The sequence below is a fragment of the Rhinolophus sinicus genome, linkage group LG18 (assembly GCF_036562045.2).
Source record: "Rhinolophus sinicus isolate RSC01 linkage group LG18, ASM3656204v1, whole genome shotgun sequence".
Classification (NCBI taxonomy): domain Eukaryota; kingdom Metazoa; phylum Chordata; class Mammalia; order Chiroptera; family Rhinolophidae; genus Rhinolophus; species Rhinolophus sinicus.
In genome coordinates, this window is record NC_133767.1 from 14,175,170 (window position 1) to 14,197,813 (window position 22,644).

The following is a 22,644-nucleotide window of genomic DNA, read 5'->3' on the forward strand; positions in this document are numbered from 1 at the left end:
AACTATGTGTTGTGTATCTGAAATTCAAATTTAATGGAGTGTACTGTTTTTTTTGTTTTTGTTTTTTTCATTTGCTGAATTTGGCAACCTTAACCCAAGACACTCTGGGCGCTGGGGGAGGAGAGGTCCCAATAGGCAGAGGTTGATGGGAGCTGTCAGGATTGGGCCTGTCAGGGGGACCACTCCTCTAGGAGAGAGAAAAGGATCTGTGGGGGAGACAGAACTGCACACCATGAAGAGATGTCTGTTGGTTACTACCAAGGGGCCCCAAGGCACCAGGAAGGGATCCTTTAGATCAGGGGTGTCCAAACTGCGGCCCGCGGGCCAACTGTAGCCAGCGATCCATTTTTTATTGGCCCACAGCAAATTCCCAAAATATATTTAGTTTACTTAAATAAACCAGGTGAGGCAATACGTACTTCACCTCGAGTGAGTGGCCTGGCTGTTTGTGTATTTTACCGAATATGGCCCTTGGTGAAAAACATTGGAAAAAGTTTGGACACCCCTGCTTTAGATGTTCCCATCCTGACACACCCTGTGTATGTGTGTGTGTGTGCACCTTTCCGAACTTTAAGCACTTTCACCAGCCTCATTTAGGACTTGCCCCTCCCTCACTCAAGCCTCTATCATTCCCTTCTCCCTCTAGCATCCCAAGCCTTGAGTGGGACGCGCAGGTAGGGTGGGGAAGGTGAGACAGAGGGCATGCTGAGTGGTGTCGGCAGGAAGGCAGGGACTGATCTAGGGCTCCAGTGGTTTGAAACCCTCCTCGGAGAAGCAGCACATTTGGGGACCATCTGGGGAGTCTTACTTACCCCTTGATGAGGCCCATCATCCCTACGAAGATCCGGATTCCCTGGATCTCCCCTTGCTCTTCCCCCCTGACGTAGAAGTAGGAGCCACCGCCTGGGCCCTGCATCTCTGCAGGTAGGTGTGGGGCAGAAAGTGAGATGACAGGGCAGCTCCTTGGGCAGGGACTGCATCTTCAAATGTCTGGTCTGGCTTTGCATTCAGCTGATGTGGAGACCAGGCCTGAGAGCTGGGCAGACATTAGCGGGAGGGACAGAGTCTTACCCTGGGCGCTGCAGGCAGGACTGGAGAGCAGCGAGAGGACCAGGAACAGCAGCATGGTTTTGAGGTGGCGTCCCAGGACTTGGGCCTTGGGGTCAGGAGCCACGAAGCTGGAGAAAATTTCAGGGCAAGCTCTGGGGAGGAGAAGTCAGGTGTGAGTGGTCCTGCAGCCCCTAGAGGTGGGCTAAGGGGAACTGAGGGAAACTTCTTTTCCTACAGGCTTCAGGGCTTAACGAGAAGACAGTGTCCAGGGCTGTCTCACGGCCGTACCACCTGCACAGTCGCTCAGACGGGTCCCCGCCTGGTTGGATGCTCTGATGTCAGCATCTTGATCAAGGAGCCCCACATTTTCCTTTTACATTGGGCCCCCCCCCCAAAAGTATGTAGCCAGCCCTGGAAGAAACTTCATTTCCCGAGGGCCCTACTCACCGATGCTCCTGATTCAATCTCTAGGTGGGTCAACTCCCGCCTCCCCTTCCCGTCCAGCCCCCTGCCCCTCTCTCACCTGCTCTGTGTGGGCTGAGCCCCTCAGCCTGTCCATTTATACCCATGCGCTGCCCAGCCATGTCCACCGCCAGTGGGGCTTCGAAGGCTCCGCCCTTGGCAAGGGCTCCGTCAGGGGTGTCCTGGAGGGGTGCTGGTTGCTCAGTGTTTGTGTTCCTGGACAAGTGAGCCCCGCAGCCCAGGCCAAGCCCACGGGACACTGGAAGAACCAATGAGGGGTGAGGAGAATGGTCACCCTCCGTGACCAACCAAAGCGAAGGATGGTCCAAAGCCAAGGGATGTTTGCTCTGAGTGCCCAAGGTACGCACAGCCCTGGGCACGTGGTGAGGAAGAAAACAGAGAGGTCCTGCCCAAGGTGACCCCCAAGGGATCAGAGACACACAATCAACTACCAGGGGCTGAACACCCACCCCAGAGAACATGGAAACAAGCCTCCCGCTCTTTCTTCGCTGGGGTGGATTTCCCTGAGCTCTTTTTACATTCCCCACTTAAAAGATCTCCTCCACTGCCCAGTCCAAGGACTCACTATAACACCTATTGATGGAGCCCTCACAGACATCTTGACATCACTTCACTGCTTTATTCCCATTGTACAGCTGAAGAAACTGAGTCTTGAGAGCTTCAGCACCCTGCTTGAGGTCATGCAGGGAGAGGGTGGCCAAGGCCAGGCTTGGTCCCAGGACATGTCCTTTACCTGACCCTCATCACCATGCCCCATTGCCTCCACACCATGGAGATGCCAAGGGAGAGACGCCCACTGCTGGGCTCTGGGCATCCCTGCACTCTTTGTTTCTCCCAGCATGCTTCCTGCCTGGGGGCATCACTAGGGAGGATGGGCTGTCACCCATTCAATATGTGGGGAGCTCACCTGCTGAGCCCACAACCCCTGGGGCACTCCTAGCTGAGGGGAAGGGGCAGGGGTGATGGGCAACCTTCCCCAAAGCCCGAGAAAGACCCCATGGGCTGCTGTGATGTGAGAAAATGGGGTGGGAGGGGAGCCTTGTAGGGGAGCTGCCAGCTGCTAAGCCCTCAGCAAACAGCCCTGGGAGAAAGGGCACTGGGAGAGGCAGAGGAAGAGACAGACAAAGAGCTGGTGGTTCTGCTCAGCCAAGCCTGAGGCTGGGGAAGCTCCTGTGTGGACTTTGTTGCCCTTTAGGGTCCTTTATCTGCCTCCCCAAGATCGCTTCCTGGGGGGAGGGAGGGCTGGGAGTCCACAGGCTTCACTGGGGCTGGGAGGTATGGGTTTCCTTTATTATCACCACGTGCCAGTCAAAGGGCAAAGCACTGGGCAGCCATCTCATTTGATCCGACAGCAAACTCAGAGTAGACAATGTTTGCTCTGTCTTAGAGATGAGCAAACTGGGACCAAGGAGGGGAAGTAAGGAGATCAGGGCTTGCCCAAAGTGAAGCAAGGATCCCTGCAGGAAACTGGGGCCTGCCTTCACAAATGAGAGAGCAAGTAACCCACAGCCGGGCTGGCCTGGTGGCTCAGGCGGTTAGAGCTCCATGCTCCTAACCCCGAAGGTTGCCGGTTAGATTCCCACATGGGCCAGCGCGCTCTCAACCACAAGGTTGCCAGTTCAATTCCTCGACTCCCGCAAGGGATGGTGGGCAGTGCATCCTGCAACTAAAATTGAACATGGCACCTTGAGCTGAGCTGCCGCTGAGCTCCGGGATGGCTCAGTTGGTTGGAGCGTGTCCTCTCAACCACAAGGTTGCCGGTTCAACTCCCGCAAGGGATGGTGGGCTGTGCCCCATGCAACTAGCAACGGCAACTGGACCTGGAGCTGAGCTGCGCCCTCCACAACTAAGACTGAAAGGACAACTTGAAGCTGAATGGCACCCTTCACAACTAAGATTGAAAGGACAACAACTTGACTTGGAAAAAAATCCTGAAAGTGCACACTGTTCCCCAATAAAGTCCTGTACCCCTTCCCCAATAAAAAAAAGAAAAAGAAACCCATAGCCATCTTGTCCCCATTGGCTGGGGTCAGCGTTCCCAGCAGCAATGGGGCTCTCCCAGTGTCTCCAGGGCTTTGTCTCCATCAGAGGCTGGAGTAACCTGCCCAAGGGAATCCGCTGATCAGAGGGATTTCTCTGTTGATGGAAGCTGGTTTGGTAAGAAAGCCTGTTGCTTTCCTTTATAGATGGTCCAGCTCCTCCAGGCCAGGCAGGGAGTGGGGGCGGGGGCTTGTCCCTGACCCTGGGGGAGACTATCCTGGGGCAACTCAGTTTCATTGAGGAAGTCACAGATTTTCCCAAGGGTGGGAGTGATCCCTTTGGCTTAGAGCAATGGTTCTCAACAGGGGTTGATGGTGCCCACAGGGGACCTTTGGCCGGGTCTGGACATTTGGGGCTATTACAAGTGGGCGAGTGTTACTGTCATCTAGTGGGCAGAGGTCTGGGAAGCTGTTAAACATCCTACAATGCACAGGATAGCCCCACATACATACATTAGAATTATCTAGCCCCAAACCTCAGTAGGCCAAGGATGAGAACCATGAAAGGGTTGCTTTGGCCTGCCCTGCCCTCCTTTTCCTGGGGGGTGCACCTCTCCCTCTCACTCCACGTGAGTCTGGTGGGGGTACAAGAGTGGGGTCCATCTACCCAGAGCTCCAAACATGGGAGCCAGGGCATCTGCGACCCCACCCTACCCCAGCATGCCCCTGGGCATCGCAGCTCCCTTCCTCTCTGATCCTGCTTCCGATCTCTCTGGGGGTTTTCAGGTAAGGAGGGGTTCTGTGGTATTTTCTACATCAAGTCATACATTGTAAGAGACTGGCAAATATTTTTATTGTAGTAAAATACACATAAAATTTACCATTTAAACCATTTTAAAGTGTCCAGTTCAGTGACATTAAGAATATTCACAGGGTGGCCAGTTAGCTCAGTTGGTTAGAGTGTGGTGCTGATAACACCAAGGTTGCCAGTTCAATTCCCTCATGGGCCACTGTGAGCTGCGCCCTCCTTAAAAACAACAACAACAACAACAACAACAAAACAAGAATAGTCACAGTATTATGCATTATCACCAGTATCTGGCTCCAGAATTTTTTCGTTACCTCAATAGAAACCCCATACCCCATACCCGTTAAACAGTCACTGCCAGTATTTTATCCCATTTATTTTATTGACCTTCAAAATGTTTTGCATACAAAAGTTTTCTATGGTTTTTTTCCTTCTTCTTCTTTTTTTTTTTTTTTTTACAGAGGTCTTTTATTTTTTTACACTTACGCCATGAATTCACAGGGAATGGGTTCCAGCACCTCTGGCTCCTTCCCATTGGTTCTCACAAAGTGCACTTCTCTGGGTGGGGCAGGCTGGCGTTTCAGTTGAACCCAGGTACCTTTTTCTTTGGCTTCCTTCTTTTTCTGATCATTTTCCTTCACCCATTTCAGGAGGCTATCTCAGCTCTTAGTGTGCTTAATATGCTCAATACAAACATTAATCCTCTTGGCAAGAATCTTGCCCTTGACTTGTTTGTTTACAACAATGCCAACTGCACGCTGAGTAACACTGTAGACCCTTCCCGTTTTGCCATGGGAAATATTTGTGGGGCATTCCTTTTTGAACGGTGCCCATTCCCTTGGTGTCTACAATATCACCTTTCTGGTAGATTCGCAGGTATGTGGCCAAAGGAACAACTCCATGTTTTCTAAAAGGCCTAGAGAACATATAGCGGGTGACTCCCCTCTTTCCGTTTGTGTTGGTCATTTTGACGAATTACTGGAAGATGGCGGTCCCAGGCGAAAAGGAGCTCCCTTTATGGTTTTGCCTAGTTCTTCCAAAGTTAGATCATTCGACACTTTACAGAGTTCTAATATCCAACTGTATTCTCTCTGAGTTTTCCTGTTTTGTTTTTGTAATCAGCTTTATTGAAGCATAATTTACGTACAATAAAATGCATCAATGTTAACAGTACAGGTGAATAAGTTTTGACAAATGTATACACCTATGTAACTACCACCACATTCAAAATGTAGAAAGTTTCTGTCACCCTAAAAAGGTCCCCCGGTGCCCCTTGGCACGCTGACCCTCCCAAACTCAGTTCCAGGTCCTTGATGTTCTGCTTTTTGTCACTATAAATTAGTTTTGCCCTTTCTAAAATTTCATAGAAATGAAATCATATACTATGTATGCTTATGTGTCTGCCTTTTTTCATTAAACGTTCTGATTTTATACTATGTTATTTGCACTTCAGTGGTTTGTTCCTTTTTATTGCTGAGAAGCAGTTCATTGTATTTATACTTTATTTAATCTACCCATTTTCCAGCTGGTGAACATTTGGCTTGTTTTGGGCCATTATGAACAAAGCTTTTGTAAACATTTGCGTGTGAATCTTTGTGTACAGTAAATTTTCATTCCTCCTAGGTAAATATACAGGTGTGGGATTGGTTACCTGCAGGATAAGTGTCTATTTAAGTTAATAAGAAATTGCCAGGGGCGGACAGGTGGCTCATTTGGTTAGAGCACGAGCTCTGGGCAACAGGGCTGTTGGTTCCATTCCCACATGGGCCAGTGAGCTGCACCCTCCGCAACTAGAATTAAGTCAATGACCTGCTTCTGAGCTCCCGGGTGGCCAGATGGCTCAGTTGGTTGGAACGCATGCTCTCAACCACAAAGTTGCGGGTTTGAACGCTGCACCTTGAGCTGAGCTGCTGTGGAGCTCTCGGATGGCTCAGTTGGTTGGAGCACAGGCTCTCAACCACAAGGTTGTTGGTTCCATTCCCGCAAGGGATGGTGGGCTGTGGCCCCTGCAACTAGCAATGGCAACTGGACCTGGAGCTGAGCTGCGCCCTCCACAACTAAGACTGAAAGGACAACTTGACTTGGATGGAGCTGATGATTCCTGGGAAAAGCACACTACTGTTCCCCAATAAAAGGTCCTGGAAATACACACTGTTCCCCAATAAAGTCCTGTTCCCCTTCCCCAATAAAATCTTTAAAAAGAAAGAAAGAAAGAAGAAGGAAAGAAGGAAAGAAGGAAAGAAGGAAAGAAGGAAAGAAGGAAAGAAGGAAAGAAGGAAAGAAGGAAAGAAGGAAAGAAGGAAAGAAAGAAAGAAAGAAAGAAAGAAAGAAAGAAAGAAAGAAAGAAAGAAAGAGAGAAAGAAACTGCCAAACCACTTTCCAAAGTGCCATGTTACATTCCCACCAGCAATGTATGAGCGTTCCAGTGGCTCCACATTCTTGCTAAGTCTTGGCATCGTCAATCTGTTACATTTGTGCCATCCTGCAACTAATGATGAGCGTCTTTCTGTGTGTACATTGCCCACTCATATAGCTTCCTTTGTGAAGTCTCCCCCCAGATCTTTACCCAGCTGTTTGATTTTTTATATTGAGCTCCTTCTTCCTTCTGGCTGTTGTCTTGGAGCATCAGGTGAAGACAGGATCTAGTGACGCACCAGTAACGCAGCTGTGGGCTCCTTCCCACTTCGACTCCATCTGCTTCTGCCTGGGCTCACCCACGGGCATCTCAGACCGCAGAGAAATGTTAGGGCCAGGGTTGTCTTTTGCTTGGGAGGAGATGGATTTTCTCTGAGGTTTTCATTTTCTCATTTGCAGTTTGAAATGTGCCTGCTACCTTGACATAAAAGTCCTTCGATAAATGCACATTTCCAGTGTTTCAAAGTTGACAAAATAGAAAAAGACGTTTTGGCAGCAGGGGGAGAGGGAATAGAAATTGAAATCAACCCTTCTATGAAATGTACTTTTTTGTTGTTGTTGTTGTTAAATTTTATTTTATTAAATTTATTGGGGTGACAATTGTTAGTAAAATTACATAGATTTCAGGTGTACAATTCTGTATTACATCATCTATAAATCGCATTGTGTGTTCATCACCCAAAATGTACTTTTTAAATACTACTTTTCCTATGAAAAAGTCACACGTGTACTGCAGAAATTAGGAAACACAGCTTAATTGAATAGAAGTCCCACTACCCAGCAGTACTCACTGTTAACATTTTAATGCATCTATGCCCAGGATTTTCAGAGTGCATTTAAGCATATAAAAGGGTTTCAGTTTGATAAATAGGACACCCAGCCATTGAAGTTGGTTTTAGGGAAGAAAGAATCTCTCTGAGGAACAAGAGGAGGTGTCCAGAAAGAAAAGTTACCCAGGGCGACTTGAAACAAGAGAGAGACAAGAAAATACAGATCTTGATGTTTTCAGACAACCCTGTTTAAAGCTGAGGATTGAGAAGCCTGGGGGAGGGGAAGAGCAGAGAGGATTAGATGTAATGAGAAAGTCTGTAGCAAAGGGGACTGAGTCCCAAGTGCTTCTTTGGAACTGGTTTCTGCTGAAGTGTATCATGATACGTGTTAGCAAGTCTCTGATTTGGATCTTTTACCTGGAATGAGAGGATGGATGGATGGGTGGATGGATGGATGGATGGAACACTAGCATTCATTGTACACCTATATGGGGCCAGACCTAGGTGCTTTCACAATTGTTATCTCATTGAGTCCTCACAAACACCTGTAAGGCGGGTATTGCTCTCCCATTTTCACAGACGAGGAAACCCGGGGTGAGAGAGTTAAAGTAATTTACCCAGTGAGTTGTGGAATTTAAACCCAAATCCCATGATCCTTCAGCCTATCAGAGGGGGAGAGATGTCCTTTCCTGAGTGTGTCTGTAGTCTGAGTACCTCGTCACGTTAGCACTTGCAGGGCACCAGGGTTTCCTGAAGGTTTCTTTCCACTGCTCAGGAACTGGGGGGCCGAGGCCCACACAGTGCCTTTGGCAGAGCCACCATGTCCCTGTGACTCTCTCAATGACTCACTACAAGTTCAGAAATAAGGCCCAGGCCAGACCTGAGCCCCGGGGCCAGGCTAAGGAAGGGACTGTTCATTCTGCGTTCGGTTCCTGCTCCTCATCCTTAGCCAAACAGCCTGGCCTTTGGACAGAAGTCAGACTGTCAGCTTTCCGGAACATTTGAGTACATTATAATCACTTCCTTATCCACGTACTGGCTCAGCCCTACAAGGGACGTTTGTGTGTTGGCCGTGAATTGTTTCTTCTTACACAACACTGAACCAGGCAGCTCCCGGCCACCGACCTGTCCCTGGGCGGTGTCACTAGTCCCAGGGCCTGCCAGGGGCCCACCAGGGTGCACAGACTGGCCAGCCATAGGGGGTGCCCTTGAAGGACATTTCGCTGGGCAATCGTGATGGGCTGGGCAGCTAGATGCTGAGAGAAGCTGCTGGAGGTGGTGCAGTACCCCCTCCACACCTACCCCCACCCCGCCTCCCAGGCGCCAGGACCCACACTTACTCCCCCCACCCAGGCACCAGGCACCAAAAGAACCCTCTTTGTCTGTTGCAATCAGCCCGGGTTAAGGGTGGAGTTTTATAAGCAGAACTGTCAGTCTTCTAAATCCTCTACAAATACCACCTGTGGATGGGGCCCCCGGAAAGGGACAAAGGGGGCTTGTGTTTGTATTACAGTCAAGGTCAGACTGGAAAAACCTTTCCATGAATTTTGCTGTTGTTTCAGGCTCCTTCCTTCTAACTCACTGTTGGCAAAAGTGGGAGGCATGGCGGGGGGGGGCGGGGGGGGGCTGGGAGGCATCCCATGGGGGTGAGTGGAGTGATTTGCACTGCCTACTGCAGGAAAATGCGGGTGGATTCTGAAGAACACACACACACAGCCTAAATAAGGGCATCTGGACAGGAGTGGGTCCTGGCACAGAGCCGCAGGATGTGGAGGCTCCGGTCACTTGGTTATTTGGGGAGATGGGGGCTGCTGTCTGTCTAAGATTGGAGGAGTTGACATTTCTGAGGTGGCTCTGCAACAGGATTATTATGAAGAAGAAATAGCTGGAGAATTCATTAGCAAAATAACACAGGAAAATTACTAGTGGGGGTTGATGGGTGGCTTAGTTGGTTAGAGCGTGAGCTCTGTTGCCGGTTTGATTCCCACATGGGCCAGCGAGCTGCGCCCTCCACAACTAGAATGAAGACAATGAGCTGCCTCTGAGCTGCTACTGAGCTGCCGGGAGACTGGATGGCTCAGTTGGTTGGAGCACGGGCTCTCAACCACAAGGTTGCCGGTTCGACTCCTCGAGTGCAAGGGATGGTGGGCTGCGCCCCCTGCAACTAAGATTGAAAGGACAACAACTTGACTTGCAGCTGATGTGTCCTGGGAAAAACACTGTTCCCCAATAAAGTCCTGTTCCCCTTCCCCAATAAAATTTTTTAAAAAAGAAGAAACTTATTAGTGAGAAGAAGTTCCTGAGGGTCCAGTGCAGCCCACCCAGGAGGAAGCCGTCCCCACAAAGGCAGAGGAGCAAGGAGGAGGCAGGACACAGGGGAGCAGGAGGGAGAGCAGAGGACCGGGTTCTGAAGGTGACTCCATGGGGAGAAGAAATGACCATTCCAGAACATCCTGGGTGTGTGGCTAAGAGAGCGAGATTTCTCAGGCAGTGGGCTGATCTCAGTTCTTCCAAGCTTAACTCAGAGGCTGCCTGGGCTTGTCTGGCCCCTGGAAGGGCAGAGGCTGCTGAAGTAACAAGTCCACTGCCCACCCACCAACCTCTGGGGCTGGCAACTTCAGTCAGTCTTGAGTTCTTGGCTTTGAACCTGGAAAGGCCTGTGGCCCCCGTCAGTGAAAGGGACAGCCCCCTCCAGGAAAGAGAGGGGCATGGGAGACACAACTCAGCCCCAAGTGGGTGGTTCTCCCCCATAGCCCTCAGGGGCTCTGGAATAAAAACAGGACCACCTTGTCTTACAAAGGCCATGGGAGTTTATTATGACCAGTTCCCAATGCTCTAACAGACGTGGCTTTGTCCTGCTTCTAAGACACAGCCAGGGGGCGCTGGCCACCAAGTTGGTGGCAGTTCCCAGGACCCCTGTGGGCTACCTGGCATCACCAGCAGGGAGGGTAGAGGTGGTGGACGCACCATTGGCCAGAGCTAGCAGGTCAAGGCCTAACGCCGCCAATTGGTGGGAAGAGATTGAAAATCACCGGGCTCCAAGGGGCTGGGGTCCTTAAGTTATCCGAGTCATCATTGGGATGACTAACTTATCGTCCAACTTTTGGGATACTTACGAGAGTATTAGTAATTACACCAGGACAGGCATCACCCAAGACTGTCCCAAGCAAGACAGAGCGTGCAGTGACTATAACAGTGAACAGACGCAGAAGAAATGCCAGGTCAAACTGCCCAGGGCAGTGCTTCTTAAACGTTCTGTGGTGAAGAATTTTTTTCCCGCATCTACTATGGTTGGATATTGTATTAATCTGCTCAGGCTGTCACAACGAATACCACAGCCTGGGTGGCTTAAACAAAGGAAATTTAGTTTCTCACAGTTCTGGCGACCAGAAGTCCAAGACAAGGTGGCTCCGACATCTGCCTCATTGGTTTGCAAATGACCATTTTCTCCTACGTCCTTATACGATCTTTCCTCTGCACATGGCACATGTCTGTGTCCAAATTTCCTCTTCTTATAAGGACATCAGTCATACTGGTTAGGGCCCACCCATATGGTCTCAATTTTACCTTAATTTGAAGTAGAATTATGTGAGGAGCCCTGCTCAGGTGTGCTAACATTAGGTTAGTGGGTACCACTGTCGTGCAGGGAGGCCTGCGGGGTCTCTGCTCCCGCTCCCCATACAAGAACGCAGGATATGGTGAGGCCAAAAAGGAACACCCACGGAGCCATAGGTAGGGGAGTCATACCACTACGGTCTCACTGGAGGCTGGGTTCACTGGACGTGCAACCTGCTGTCCGTTTTGTCTGCAACCCACCGACGACTCTCTTTCACTCTCCTCCACTCTCCTCGGCTCTCCTTCGTAGCCGCAGCAGTTATATTAGTGGCTAATGGCTCAATGGCTACAGCTGACGGCCAACCAGCACCAGCTGATGGCCATCTACTACCCGAGCCAGCACCCCTCCACGTGAGGCCGAGAGCCTGTAAACTACTTTCTGGGGCTCTGCCCCCACAACCACTGTGGTGGAGAAAAGAGGTGATGGGCCCTTTTGTTTGTGGACTGTGAGTTGACATTCTGAGACCCCTTGTGTCATGCGGGGTCTCTGGTCCTGCTCCTGCATAAGGACGCAGGATATGGTGAGGCCAAAAAGGAACACCCACGGAGCCATAGGTAGGGGAGTCACACCACTATACTCTCGCTGGCGGCTGGGCTGGAGACACAGAAGCAAGAGTCACACGATCCGCAACCTGCCATCTGTTTCTCTGCCAACCAACCAACAACCTCTTGCCAACTGCAATCCGCGCTTGCTAGCTCAGCCACGGCAGCTATATCAGTGGCTAATTGGCTAACTGGTTACAGCTGATGGTCAACTAGTCACAGCTGATGGCCATCTGCTACCCGAGCCAGCACCTTCCCACGTGAGGCCGAGAGCCTGGAACCTGCTCTCTGGGACTTTGTCCCCACACCTTGATATGCAAATCTGAGTGACGATATGAGTAAATTTGCCTAGGACCCAGCAGCAAGTCTAAAAGGAACTCTGTCCTTCCAGCCCTTATGGGATCCCCAGTGAAGTGGTCACTACTTCCTGGTATGTGGATTAAACGCAGTACCTCTTAGCCGTACACCATGATGCACGTGATACACAGGCTAGGTGACAAATAGTGCCAGCATAGGTAAATAGCAGTAGCACTTTCTGGAGCTCATATCATCACAGAATAGAAAATGTGAAAGATGTTACTCACATGTGGGAAACTTAAAGTAACTAAAAGGATTGAATGTAAAATCTACCAATTGGAGAAACATACAAGAACCGGGAGTAAAACCCAATGGTGAATGAAGCATAAAATAGGTGAATAAAATACAGTTAGGAGACCAGTCATGAAAGTCAAATTTAGTGAGGTTTGATATCATTAGAATTTCCCTGATGAACTGGGACAGTCCCAGCTGGACCCATTAGCAGGAAGTAACCCCAGGTGATCCTACTATCTAAGGGCTCGAGCACATGCGGGGACAGAGTCCCAGACAGCAGTTTCCAGGCTCTCGGCCTCACATGGAAAGGTGCTGGCTCGGGTAGCAGATGACCATCAGCTGTGACTAGTTGGGCATCAGCTGTTACCGGTTAGCCATTAGCCACTGATATAACTGCCGTGGCAGAGCTAGCAGGCACAGATTGCAGTTAGCAAGTGGGGTCGGTTGGCAGAAAAGTGGACGGCAGGTTGCAGATTGTGTGGCTCCTGCTTCCTGTGTCTCCAACCCATCCGCCAGCGAGACTATAGTGGTCTGACTCCCCTATCCATGGCTCCGTGGGTGTTCCTTTTTGGCCTCACCATGTCCTTCGTTCTTATGTGGGGAGCGGGAGCTAAGACCCCGTATAAGACCCTGCATGACAGCATAGCATGTGGCTGAGGCCAGAAGCCCTTTGAACATGGCCACTCAGGCCCTCTGCTCTGGGAAATGATGACTGGCCCTCTGAGTATGACCTTCAAGACCTGCAGCGTTAGGTCCCACATGTAGGGCACCAAGGCAGGGGCCAGCAGGGAGCTGGGTGAGCAAGAGCATCACCAGGGCATGGGATGGCATGGAGGTTGGTCTGTCAGACTGTGGGGGCCCCCGTTCATCAACATTACCATTTGACCTTGACCCAAGCAACGAAACTTAATTAAAGGATTGAGGACTGGTCCCTTTGGACCAAGTAAACCCCTAGGAGTTTTGTACAATTCATGGACAGAGTAGGTGCAGTCTCAAGAGAGAATGGACTTCTGCTAATGAGAGAACGTGGTACTTGAGTTATTCGTTAGAGAAACAAAAGAGATATGTCCACATTGTCCACCAAACTGATGAAGTAGATCATACTCCATAACTCATGAAACATTTATAACATCTGCTATTTTGCCAGACCCATTTTCTGGACACTGACTATACCGAGATGGATAAAAGGTCTAACCCCTAATATCAGAATATTTCTTGGGAAAGATAGTCTAATAAACAGACAGTAAGAACAGAAGATGACAAATCCAGGGACAGAGGCTTACCTTCTAGTTGTGTGTGTTTGTGAGCCGACACTAAACAAAGAACCAGAAAAATATAGTATGTTACATGTAATCAATGTCCTGGAAAGAGAGAAAACAAGAAGCAAGAAGGGAGGCGGTGGGCACTGCTCTTGTAAACAGTTTGGCAACATGTTGACATTTGAGCAGAGATCTGTAGGAAGTGAGGGAGTGAGCCATGCAGTCATGTGGGGAAGAGGAAACTGCAAGTGCAAAGGCCCTGAGGCAGGAGCAAACCTGTTGTGTTCCAGAATATAGCTGGAAGCAAGTGGGGCTGGAGCACTGGGAACAAGGAGGGGAGAAGTGAGAAAGGAGGCCAGAAAGATTACGTCATTTCCTCTGAGTAAAGAGAGGAGCCATTAGAGGGTTTTGAATAGAAGAATGACATGACATGACTTAGGTTTTAAGAGATTCACTCTGGTTGTTGTGCTGAGAATAGACTGGTGGGAACAATAGCAGAAGCCAGGGACCAGGTAGGAGTCTATTATAGAAATCCAAAATAAACAGGAATGTGGCTTGGGCCAGCATGGGAAGAAGTGGCCAGATTTGGACATAATTTGCAGATAGAAAAAAACCAACAGGGCCAGCCCGGTGGCTCAGGCGGTTAGAGCTCTGTGCTCTTAACTCCGAAGGGTGCCGGTTTGATTCCCACATGGGCCAGTGGGCTCCCAACCACAAGGTTGCCAGTTCAATTCCTCGAGTCCCGCAAGGGATGGTGGGCAGCGCCCCCTGCAACTAAAATTGAACATGGCACCTTGAGCTGAGCTGCCGCTGAGCTCCCGGATGGCTCAGTTGGTTGGAGCGCGTCCTCTCAACCACAAGGTTGACGGTTCGACTCCCACAAGGGATGGTGGGCTGTGCCCCCTGCAACTAGCAACGGCAACTGGACCTGGAGCTGAGCTGCGCCCTCCACAACTAAGACTGGAAGAACAACAACTTGAAGCTGAACAGAACCCTCCACAACTAAGATTGAAAAGGACAACAACTTGACTTGGAGAAAAAAAGTCCTGAAAGTGCACACTATTCCCCAATAAAAGTCCTGTTAAAAAACAAACAAACAAACAAACAAAAAACATATATAATAAAAAAAAAAGAAAAGAAAAGAACAAACAGAATTTGCTGATGGCTTGAATTTAGAGACGGAGAGAAAGAAAGGAGTCAAGGAGAACTTTATATTTTTGTATTGTTGGCTTTTTTTTTTTTTTTTTTTTAAAGATTTTATTGGAGAAGGGGAACAGGACTTTATTGGGGAACAGTGTGCACTTTCAGGACTTTTCTCCAAGTCAAGTTGTTGTCCTTTCAATCTTAGTTGTGGAGGGTTCTGTTCAGCTTCAAGTTGTTGTTCTTTCAGTCTTAGTTGTGGAGGGCGCAGCTCAGCTCCAGGTCCACCAACTGAGCCATCCCGGAGCTCAGCGGCAGCTCAGCTGCAGCTCAGCTCAAGGTGCCATGTTCAATTTTAGTTGCAGGGGGCGCTGCCCACCATCCCTTGCGGGAGTCGAGGAATTGAACTGGCAACCTTGTGGTTGAGAGCCCACGTTTCAACCAACAACTGAGCCATCCGGGAGGCAGCTCAGCTCCAGGTGCCGTGTTCAATCTTAGTTGCAGGGGCTGCTGCCCACCATCCCTTGCGGGACTCGAGGAATTGAACTGGCAGCCTTGTGGTTGGGAGCCCACTGGCCCATGTGGGAATCGAACCGGCAGCCTTCGGAGTTAGGAGCACGGAGCTCTAACCGCCTGAGCCACCGGGCCGGCCCTATTGTTGGCTTTTTAAAATCAGGTTTATGGAGGTGTAGTTTTCACACAGTAAAATTTGAATGTTTCATGTATAGTTCTGTAAAGTTTTGACAAATGCATAGAATCATGTAGCTGCCACCTCAATGAACATACAGAACCAGGTCCATCACTGCAAAAAATTCCCCGTGCCCCGTTTGTGGTCAATCCTTCCTCCATCCCAGCTTCTGGCAACCACTATCTGTTCTCTGTCCCTATAGTTTTGCCTTCTCCATAGCGTCATAAAAATGGAATCATACAGTGTGTAACCTCTTGAGTTTAGCTCTTCCCCTGCATCCAAGACTAGAAGAAGGAAGAAGGTGGGAAAGGATCATGCCAGCTGAATATGTCTCTTTTATCATAAAAAAATCCTGCTCAAGAAACGACCCATCAGACATCCACTTCCATCTCATTGGCCAACACTCAGTCTCATAGGCTCTTGTGACCGTGCTGGAGGTTGTGGGAGTGGGCATTTCATTTTCCAGCCTCTAATGTGGAGGGAGCAAGGGATGGGGGTTAGAATGGGTGTTGACTTCGCCAACCAAAGGAGTCTGCCACCTCGGGGAAGTCAGGGTGGGGGGGTGGGGGGGGTGGCGTTAACTGTGTGTTTTTTCACACTTGTTCTGAACACAGAGTGGAGAAGAGTTGGGAGGTCCCAGGCATGAAAGGGAAAGTCTCCTCAGGGGTTAAAGATTTGAGGAAGGTGTGTGTGAAGGAGCCACAGCCAGACCACACAGCCCGAAGCTAAGGCAGTTTCTGCTTAATGACAGTTGTTACTGTGGCCAGATGGTCTCCACCCCTGCCCTTGGGGAGGTAAGGAGGACTCTACAAAAAGCTGTTCTGTGGGGGAGGTCCCAGGAGATTGGAAGGTGAATGGAGACATCTGCCTGGGAGCTCAGGATGGGCATACTGGCCCCCTTCCCACTGAGCTCCGTGGGACTTCCCCTGAAGGAGACAGCTGGGCAGGCCCAAGGGTCTCCATCTGCAGCCTCTAGAGGCAGGTGGTGTTTGTGAAACTAAGGCAGTGAGGCCTTCCCACCTAGAGAGGCCTAGGTTTGGGGTGTCTTCCTGGGCCCGCCTCCAAGCAAGGACAAAGGGGCTCTGTGGTCCTGATGTGGACCCTGCTGGGACTGGGCTGACTACATTTCTACCCCCGATTGGAGAGGGGGCATCATTGGACATCCTGTTGCACTTTGGAGTCAGAAACCAGTTCCCACTCCAGGCCCAGCCTGTCCCTCAGGCTCCTTGAAGAGGGCAGTAGGGTTCCCTTGGGCTCAGGGGCTCCCTGGAGGCTGATCACTCAACTCAGAGAAAACCCACCTCACCCAGGAGTGTCCTGCCATTTATGGGGCGACTTTTCTGCCCCAGCAGATGTTTCTAGGCATTGCTTTCTCAGGGGCTTCTGTCTTGAAGGGGAGGGATAGGGTGGGATTATAAACAGACAGGCATGGGAGAAACTGAGGGACAGAAAGGGGGACAGAAGGAGGGATCCAGGGAGGAGAAGAAATGATGGACAGGGCACTTAGGGATAGAAGGTGGGGTTTCAAGGAGCAGGAGAGCCTGCAGGACAGAGGGGGAAATTGAGGGAGGGGCAGGGGTAGCAAATGAGGTTGGGGGGATTGAAAGCAAGAGAGGAGGGTGAGGTGACGAGAGATAGAGTGACAGGTAAACAGGGGACTAGGTCATAAAGGGGAAGCCCCAAGAGTCGCCTCTTACCTGAGCCACCCACTCGCTCCCCAGGCTGTTTCCCACGTGAGCAGGAGGCCAGTTTAGTGTTTGCTTGTTTGTTTGTTTGTTTGTTTTTTAATAAAACCAACCCCTCAGCATTTACTGTGATCTGGTAATAACCTAAAGGTAATCAAAACAATATAAACAAATGTTTTACAACAGTACTCCCAATAAAGGATACCAAAACACAAAAACCTGCCACTACCTTCTTAAAAACTCACTTCCCTGACCAGTTTCGTTTGGAAATACCTCTCTCTTTTAGTACCACTAGACCTAGTTGTTTTCTTGATTTTGCTTTAGAATGAATCACTTTTGCATGAACTATTTCCAGGAAGCCCAAGTAGGCTAGGACAGGGTTCCAGATGTGGGGGTCTGACTGGGGAGGAGGAACGGGACAGGCCCGGGAGGCTGCAGAAAGGTGGGCAGTAGGAAAGGCCTTCCTGGGGGAAAGAGTGTTAGCTGGGTCCCCTGCAGTGCAGGAAGCCTGGTGGCCCCTTGCGGCCTGGGACTTGGCTCTCCTCCCCCACTGTGGGCACAGGCAGGTGACTCAAGCCGGCCTTGCTGTCTCATTGTTGTGATCCTTCCTCCGCAGGGAGGATTCACAAAACCAGCAGTGAGTCACTCCTGAGTCATCTCCTTGGGGTGTGGAGGCCGCCTCAGCCCAAATCCAGGAGAGCGGGCTCTGAGCGTAAGGGGAGGGGGGAAGACACCCAGGATGGTTTCTCTCAGCCAGTCCTGTTTCACAAACCCAACTGGCAGGGCTCTGCAGCTCCCATATCCCCCAGGGGCCTTTCAAGTGGCAGAGCTGGGTCTGCCAGGCCGCGGGGCCTCCTGCCTTCTCTCCATGGAAGGACAGTGCCAAGGACAGGGGTCAGGATGTTGAACCCCAGGTGGACAGGACCCCTGCCTGCCCCCATTTTAACCCCAAGTGGACCCGGGCTTCCCAATGTCCCCATACACAAGGGGAAAAACAGAAACTAAGGAATAAATAATTTATTGAAATTGGGGGAATAAATAAGATTGGCGAGCAGGGTTAGAAATAACTGTAAAAATTATTAACATGTATATACACAAAGGCTCTCTGGGCCCCAGAGGTGGAGCCGGAGCCCGGGGGCGGGGCTAGGGCGGGGCCTCCCAGCGGAGGCGACCCGGCGCCGGCACGCGGGCGCCACCCAGAGGTAGATGGCTTATTTACACTGGAGGAAATCACGTGGTCAGGCAACTGAGGCTCCCCGCGCCGCTCTGTGTTCGCCGATCCCTAACTCGGTCGGCGGTCTCCCCCGAGAGTGTCCACGGAACTGCACGCCTTGCACGATCCTCTGCACCCAGGAGCGATGGGCGGTCAGGCTGATATAGACGCCCGGCCGGTTGCGCTCTGCACAGCCCTCGCCCCAGCTGATGATCCCCGCCAGCAGCCAGGTGTCCTCAACCTGGCACATCAAGGGGCCTCCAGAGTCGCCCTGCGGAGGAGGGCACGTTAGGGAGTCACGTGGGGCAGGGAGTGGGCAGAGCCCAGGACCCGACACAGCGGGTGGCAGACGGTTCCCTTTGGCGAGGGGCATTTCTCCATCCCGGAGGTCGTGGCATGCAAACTCCACCCAGGCCGGGAGGACCGGGGACACACCTTCCGGGCTCACTTCTGGCGACAAGCACTTGGTGTGAGACCTCTCTCACAGGTGGGGCAGGGAGTATTGTTATTTGTTTGACAGGTAGGAAAACTGAAGCTCAGAAAGAAGAAATGACTTGCCCCAACTGGCAACCACCGGCAGCAGAGTAAGAATTGTAACAAGTACAATGTCCACGCCCAGGCTTTGATCATCACCTTATCCTACCATCCTCCACCACAGGGAGGGCATTGTAGCTTGTCCTGGAGACCAGGACGTGGGACTCCCACACACACACCCCTTAGGAGAATGCAGACTCCCTGAGAGTGGGGTCTGGACACCTGACATACTCGGTATACATTGGCTGTATGAATGGAAGGATGAGTAGCTGAGCCCAGGCCAGTTCCAAAGGCATCTAGGGGGACTGCAGGTCACAGATGATTCTGGGAGAGGCCCAGCCAGTGGTGATGGAGCTCAGTGGGGCAGGGCTGGGAAGAAGGTGGGGTGCTCACCAGACAGGCATCCCGCTCCCCTTCCAGGTAGCCGGCACACAGCATGTCCTCGGTGATGGCTTCCTGTCCAGCTCCCCGCCAATACAAGCGGCCACAGATTTCCGGGTCAATGATGGGAACCTTCAGCTTCTGCAGCGTCTGAGGTTGGGACAGGGGCACTGGGAGTAGAGAGGAGAGAGTCAGGCTTGGGAAGCTCCCCCCTGGTTGCCTCCTCAATTCTCTCTCCCAGTCCCCTCCAGGGCGCTGCTCCAAGGCTAATGGGTCAGCTCTGTCAGGTTCTCCCAAGTTATTTGTGGAAAACCCAAATTCCAGGCCTCCACCTCTGGACCTACTGACTCCAAGAATGAACGCGTATCTGGAAGCTCTGAATCATTACCAAGCACTCGGATGCCCACAAAATGTTTAGAACCTATGGTCCAGGCTTGTCCTGTCTCAGGCACAACTCCCTCCAGCACGGGGACTGCTGCAGATGAAGTGTTCAATAAATAACCAGTCAGTGTTGAATGTCATCAAGGCTTCAGGAATCGCTCCACAGCCTGGGCTGAGGGGATTGTGGACCCTCCTCACTCGACAATTCCAGTTCTCACAGGAGCCCCTAAGAAGGGCCACGGGGAGGCTGGCTGCAACCTCAGAATCAGTTTGCCTGGTGTCAAATGACTGGTGTCATTTCTCTTAAGTCTTCTGGAATCTGGTTAAAGTCCCATTTTTCTTACATTTTGTCCTTCCTTGGTGTCTCTCTCTCTTATCTATTTATCTACCTATGTATCTATCTTTTTCTGATTCACTGCCTTACTTTTTCTAATCTGCTTTGTGTGTCTAGATGATGTTTTCCAAACCTCCAGGCTTAGTTTGAGAATTATATTTTACAGTAGTGGAAACTATTTTCTCCTGGGAATTTTGCCTGCAATTATGGCATTCTGCCACGAGGGGCGCCTATTCCCACTTTGGACTCTTAGGGCTGTTTTCATATTCATCATATTCTCTTGGCCCCCTGTCTGCCTCCACTCAGCCATTTGTAGATCATGTAATAGCTTTGTTGAACTGGCTGTTGTTGCCTCAGAGCACAGCCAGAGGTACTCTGTAACTAGAAATGACCTAAAATTGTCCACCTAGGCTTCTGTGATGTCACATCTCTGGATTGCAGCCCATCTTTTCATCTTTCTCTGTCATGCTATACCTCTGGTCTCTCCATTTTGCTGCCTATGGCACCTGTGTCTCTGAGTGCCCGCCATGGTCTGTCCCCACCCTTCCCCAACCACCTGATGGTGCAGAAGCACACCTCCATCATGGACACTGCCCCAGCCTGCAATCCAGCAGTTGGTGTTCGGAGGGAGATGGACGGAATAATCAGGCAGGCAGATGGGCAGGATTCGCTCAGAGAACTGGATGGGGTGCTCGAGGCGCACCAGGGCAATGTCAGCACGGGAGCCCTCCTTCCAGGAGTACACAGGGTGGGGGTACACCCAGGAGATGCCCACCTGCTGGGACCGCTGGCCAGGGTTCGCCAGCTGCCAGATGCCCAGCAGCACAGAAAACTGGAGTGGCTTGTTCAGAGTGCTAGGAGGAAGAGGGAAGGGGACGGGGTCAGCCAGGAACCATGGGTAGCCAGGAAGAGCCTGGGAGGGGTGTCTGGGGAACGGCATGCACAGGAACGCCCCACGAAAGCAAAAGAGGCTTTTTGGCAGGAGCAGGGGCCTCCTGAGGGGCCCCAGACTGGGCCAGGGCCTGGCAGTGGGAAGAACCTGGGTCTGGGGCAGGAAGCCAGGGACTCAAGTGGAGGAGACTGGCTGTCATACCCCTTGAAACAGTGGGCAGCAGTGACCACCCAGCGGTTGGTGAGCAGGGAGCCAGCACAGTGGTGGGTTCCGTTCTTCTGGATGCTCACAACCCAGGGCCATTCGGAGTCTGCGCTGTCCTCACCACCCACAATCCGGTTCAGCTGCTGGGGCTTCCCACAGTCTGGGGGGGCTGGCAGAGGACGGTTTCAGTTTGTGTTATCCCCTTGGTGGCACAGTCCTCGTCCCCTTCCATCTTCCCTTCGCCCACCTCAAATAGTTAGGCCTGTGCTCCACGCCTCTCCCTCTGCCCTCCTACCCTGCAGGTACCCCCTCCCTTGCTTTTTCTTCCCTGCCCTGTCCTTCCTCTGCCTCCACTCTGGCTGAGCTTTCCCCCTACTCTTGGTCCTCAAGCTTGCCCACAACTCTTTTCCTTTTACCTTCTGGACCACGCACCCTCCTGGGCTCTGGGTGCAGTCGGGCCTCTCTCTTCCACATCCCAGTCTCTGCTCGCTCTCTGGGCCTCATTTCCTGCCTGCCCTCCAGCTTCTTTCCCCCCTCTTGCCCCACTGCCCCCTTCTGACCTGTTCCTGACACACAAACCGCCCTCCCCTTCAGGCTTCATCCGTCCCCCCTCCCCTCAGGGTGGCTCCTACTCACCAGGCGTCTTGACAGCATTGAGGGTGGCTGAGGACAAGAAAAAGAAAGGGTCAGGCCAGTGGAGATCCCAGTGCCCAGTGAAGATGAGGCCACAGTGTCCAGAGGGGAGGAGCCTCCAGTGTCCAGCGAAGAGGGGCACCCCACTCGGTGCCCAGTGACCCTCCCTACCCAGTCTCATTGCCAGGCCCCTCCAGGCCTCCCAAGGTGAGGCATTGCCTGGAGCTTGGATAGGGCAGGCAGAAGCCTCATGCCCTCACTATAAACGGAGCTTTAGCCCTCCCACCAGCTTCCTGTCCAGCTTGTGCCCAGGATCCATCCTACCTGCTGGTGGACAAGGGACCAACTCCTGGGGCGTTCTCTCACTGAGGGTAAGGGGGGGGTACATGCCTGACACTCTCGGGCTTCCTCCACCAGACCTGAGTCAGTGACCTGAGACACCCCCCCACCAAATACCCCCAAGCCCAAAGCCTGGATGCTGCTGCCCCAGGAGATCAAAGAGACAGGCGGGAAGGAGATGGTGACAGTGATGAATTTGATCACTAATAACCACCAGAGCTGAAGCTGTGAGTCCTGTGCCTCCCAGCAGTGTTTCATTTCATCCTTGTGGCCTTGGAGAACAGTGACGAACAGAGCAGTCAAATAGCAGGAGAGAGGAGAAAGAGAAAGAGAGAGAACACAAGCAAAGGAAGCAAAGAGAATGCAAGCAGGACCAGGAGGGAAGGCGCTGAGTCGAGAGGGGGTACGGGGTGATCCTGTAGGGGCAGAGATGGAAGGAGGAGAAGAGGGAAGGGGACAGCAGGTTCTCAGGACTCACCAGTAGAAGCCAGAAGCAGCAGGGAGGTTAAGATCCTGAGCCAGCCCCCACCCCGGGCTGGGGGGTGTCTGGAAATGAGCATGGCAGGTGGGGGTGGGGTTACAGCCAGACAAGCTGCTCTGGCCGCTGGCTGCCAGGAGTGTTCAGAGTTCCCTGCAGGTCACCCCAGGTTTTATCCAGGAGGCGGAATGCAGTCGGACCAGTCCCCCCAGTGAGTGGCTCAGTCCCT

At 51.6% G+C, this 22,644-nt stretch overlaps 1 protein-coding gene, 1 long non-coding RNA gene and 1 pseudogene across 2 annotated transcripts in view; all 3 read right to left on the bottom strand.

The window, feature by feature from the left end:
• LOC109439324 (uncharacterized) overlaps positions 1-11,267 on the bottom strand; it is a 106,637-nt gene extending 95,370 nt beyond the window's left edge. Inside the window, exon 1 of the long non-coding RNA XR_012493109.1 lies at positions 11,253-11,267. This is a non-coding gene — a long non-coding RNA (uncharacterized LOC109439324). The remainder of the gene's footprint in view (positions 1-11,252) is intronic.
• LOC109439416 (large ribosomal subunit protein eL21) lies at positions 4,803-5,305 on the bottom strand (annotated as a pseudogene).
• Positions 11,268-18,028: 6,761 nt separating the features above from the next.
• On the bottom strand, positions 18,029-22,629 carry LOC109439412 (brain-specific serine protease 4). Its single transcript, XM_019719719.2, has 6 exons — positions 22,416-22,629; positions 21,602-21,628; positions 20,963-21,134; positions 20,446-20,723; positions 19,167-19,324; positions 18,029-18,510 (listed from the first exon to the last, which is right to left on the bottom strand). Exons 1-6 carry the CDS (start codon positions 22,495-22,497, stop codon positions 18,265-18,267), a joined length of 963 nt encoding a protein of 320 aa, XP_019575278.1. The 5' UTR covers positions 22,498-22,629; the 3' UTR covers positions 18,029-18,264.
• Positions 22,630-22,644: the final 15 nt, after the last annotated feature.

What these genes read in the sequence shown, in the direction of transcription:
- LOC109439412 (XM_019719719.2), bottom strand. Translation starts at nt 22,497, where the DNA reads ATGCTCATTTCCAGACACCCCCCAGCCCGGGGTGGGGGCTGGCTCAGG. An exon ending in GCTGCTTCTGGCTTCTACTG is followed by an intron (nt 21,629 to 22,415) that starts GTGAGTCCTGAG and finishes TCTTGTCCTCAG; the next exon opens with CCACCCTCAATGCTGTCAAG. An exon ending in GGGCAGTGTCCATGATGGAG is followed by an intron (nt 19,325 to 20,445) that starts GTGTGCTTCTGC and finishes CTCTACTCCCAG; the next exon opens with TGCCCCTGTCCCAACCTCAG.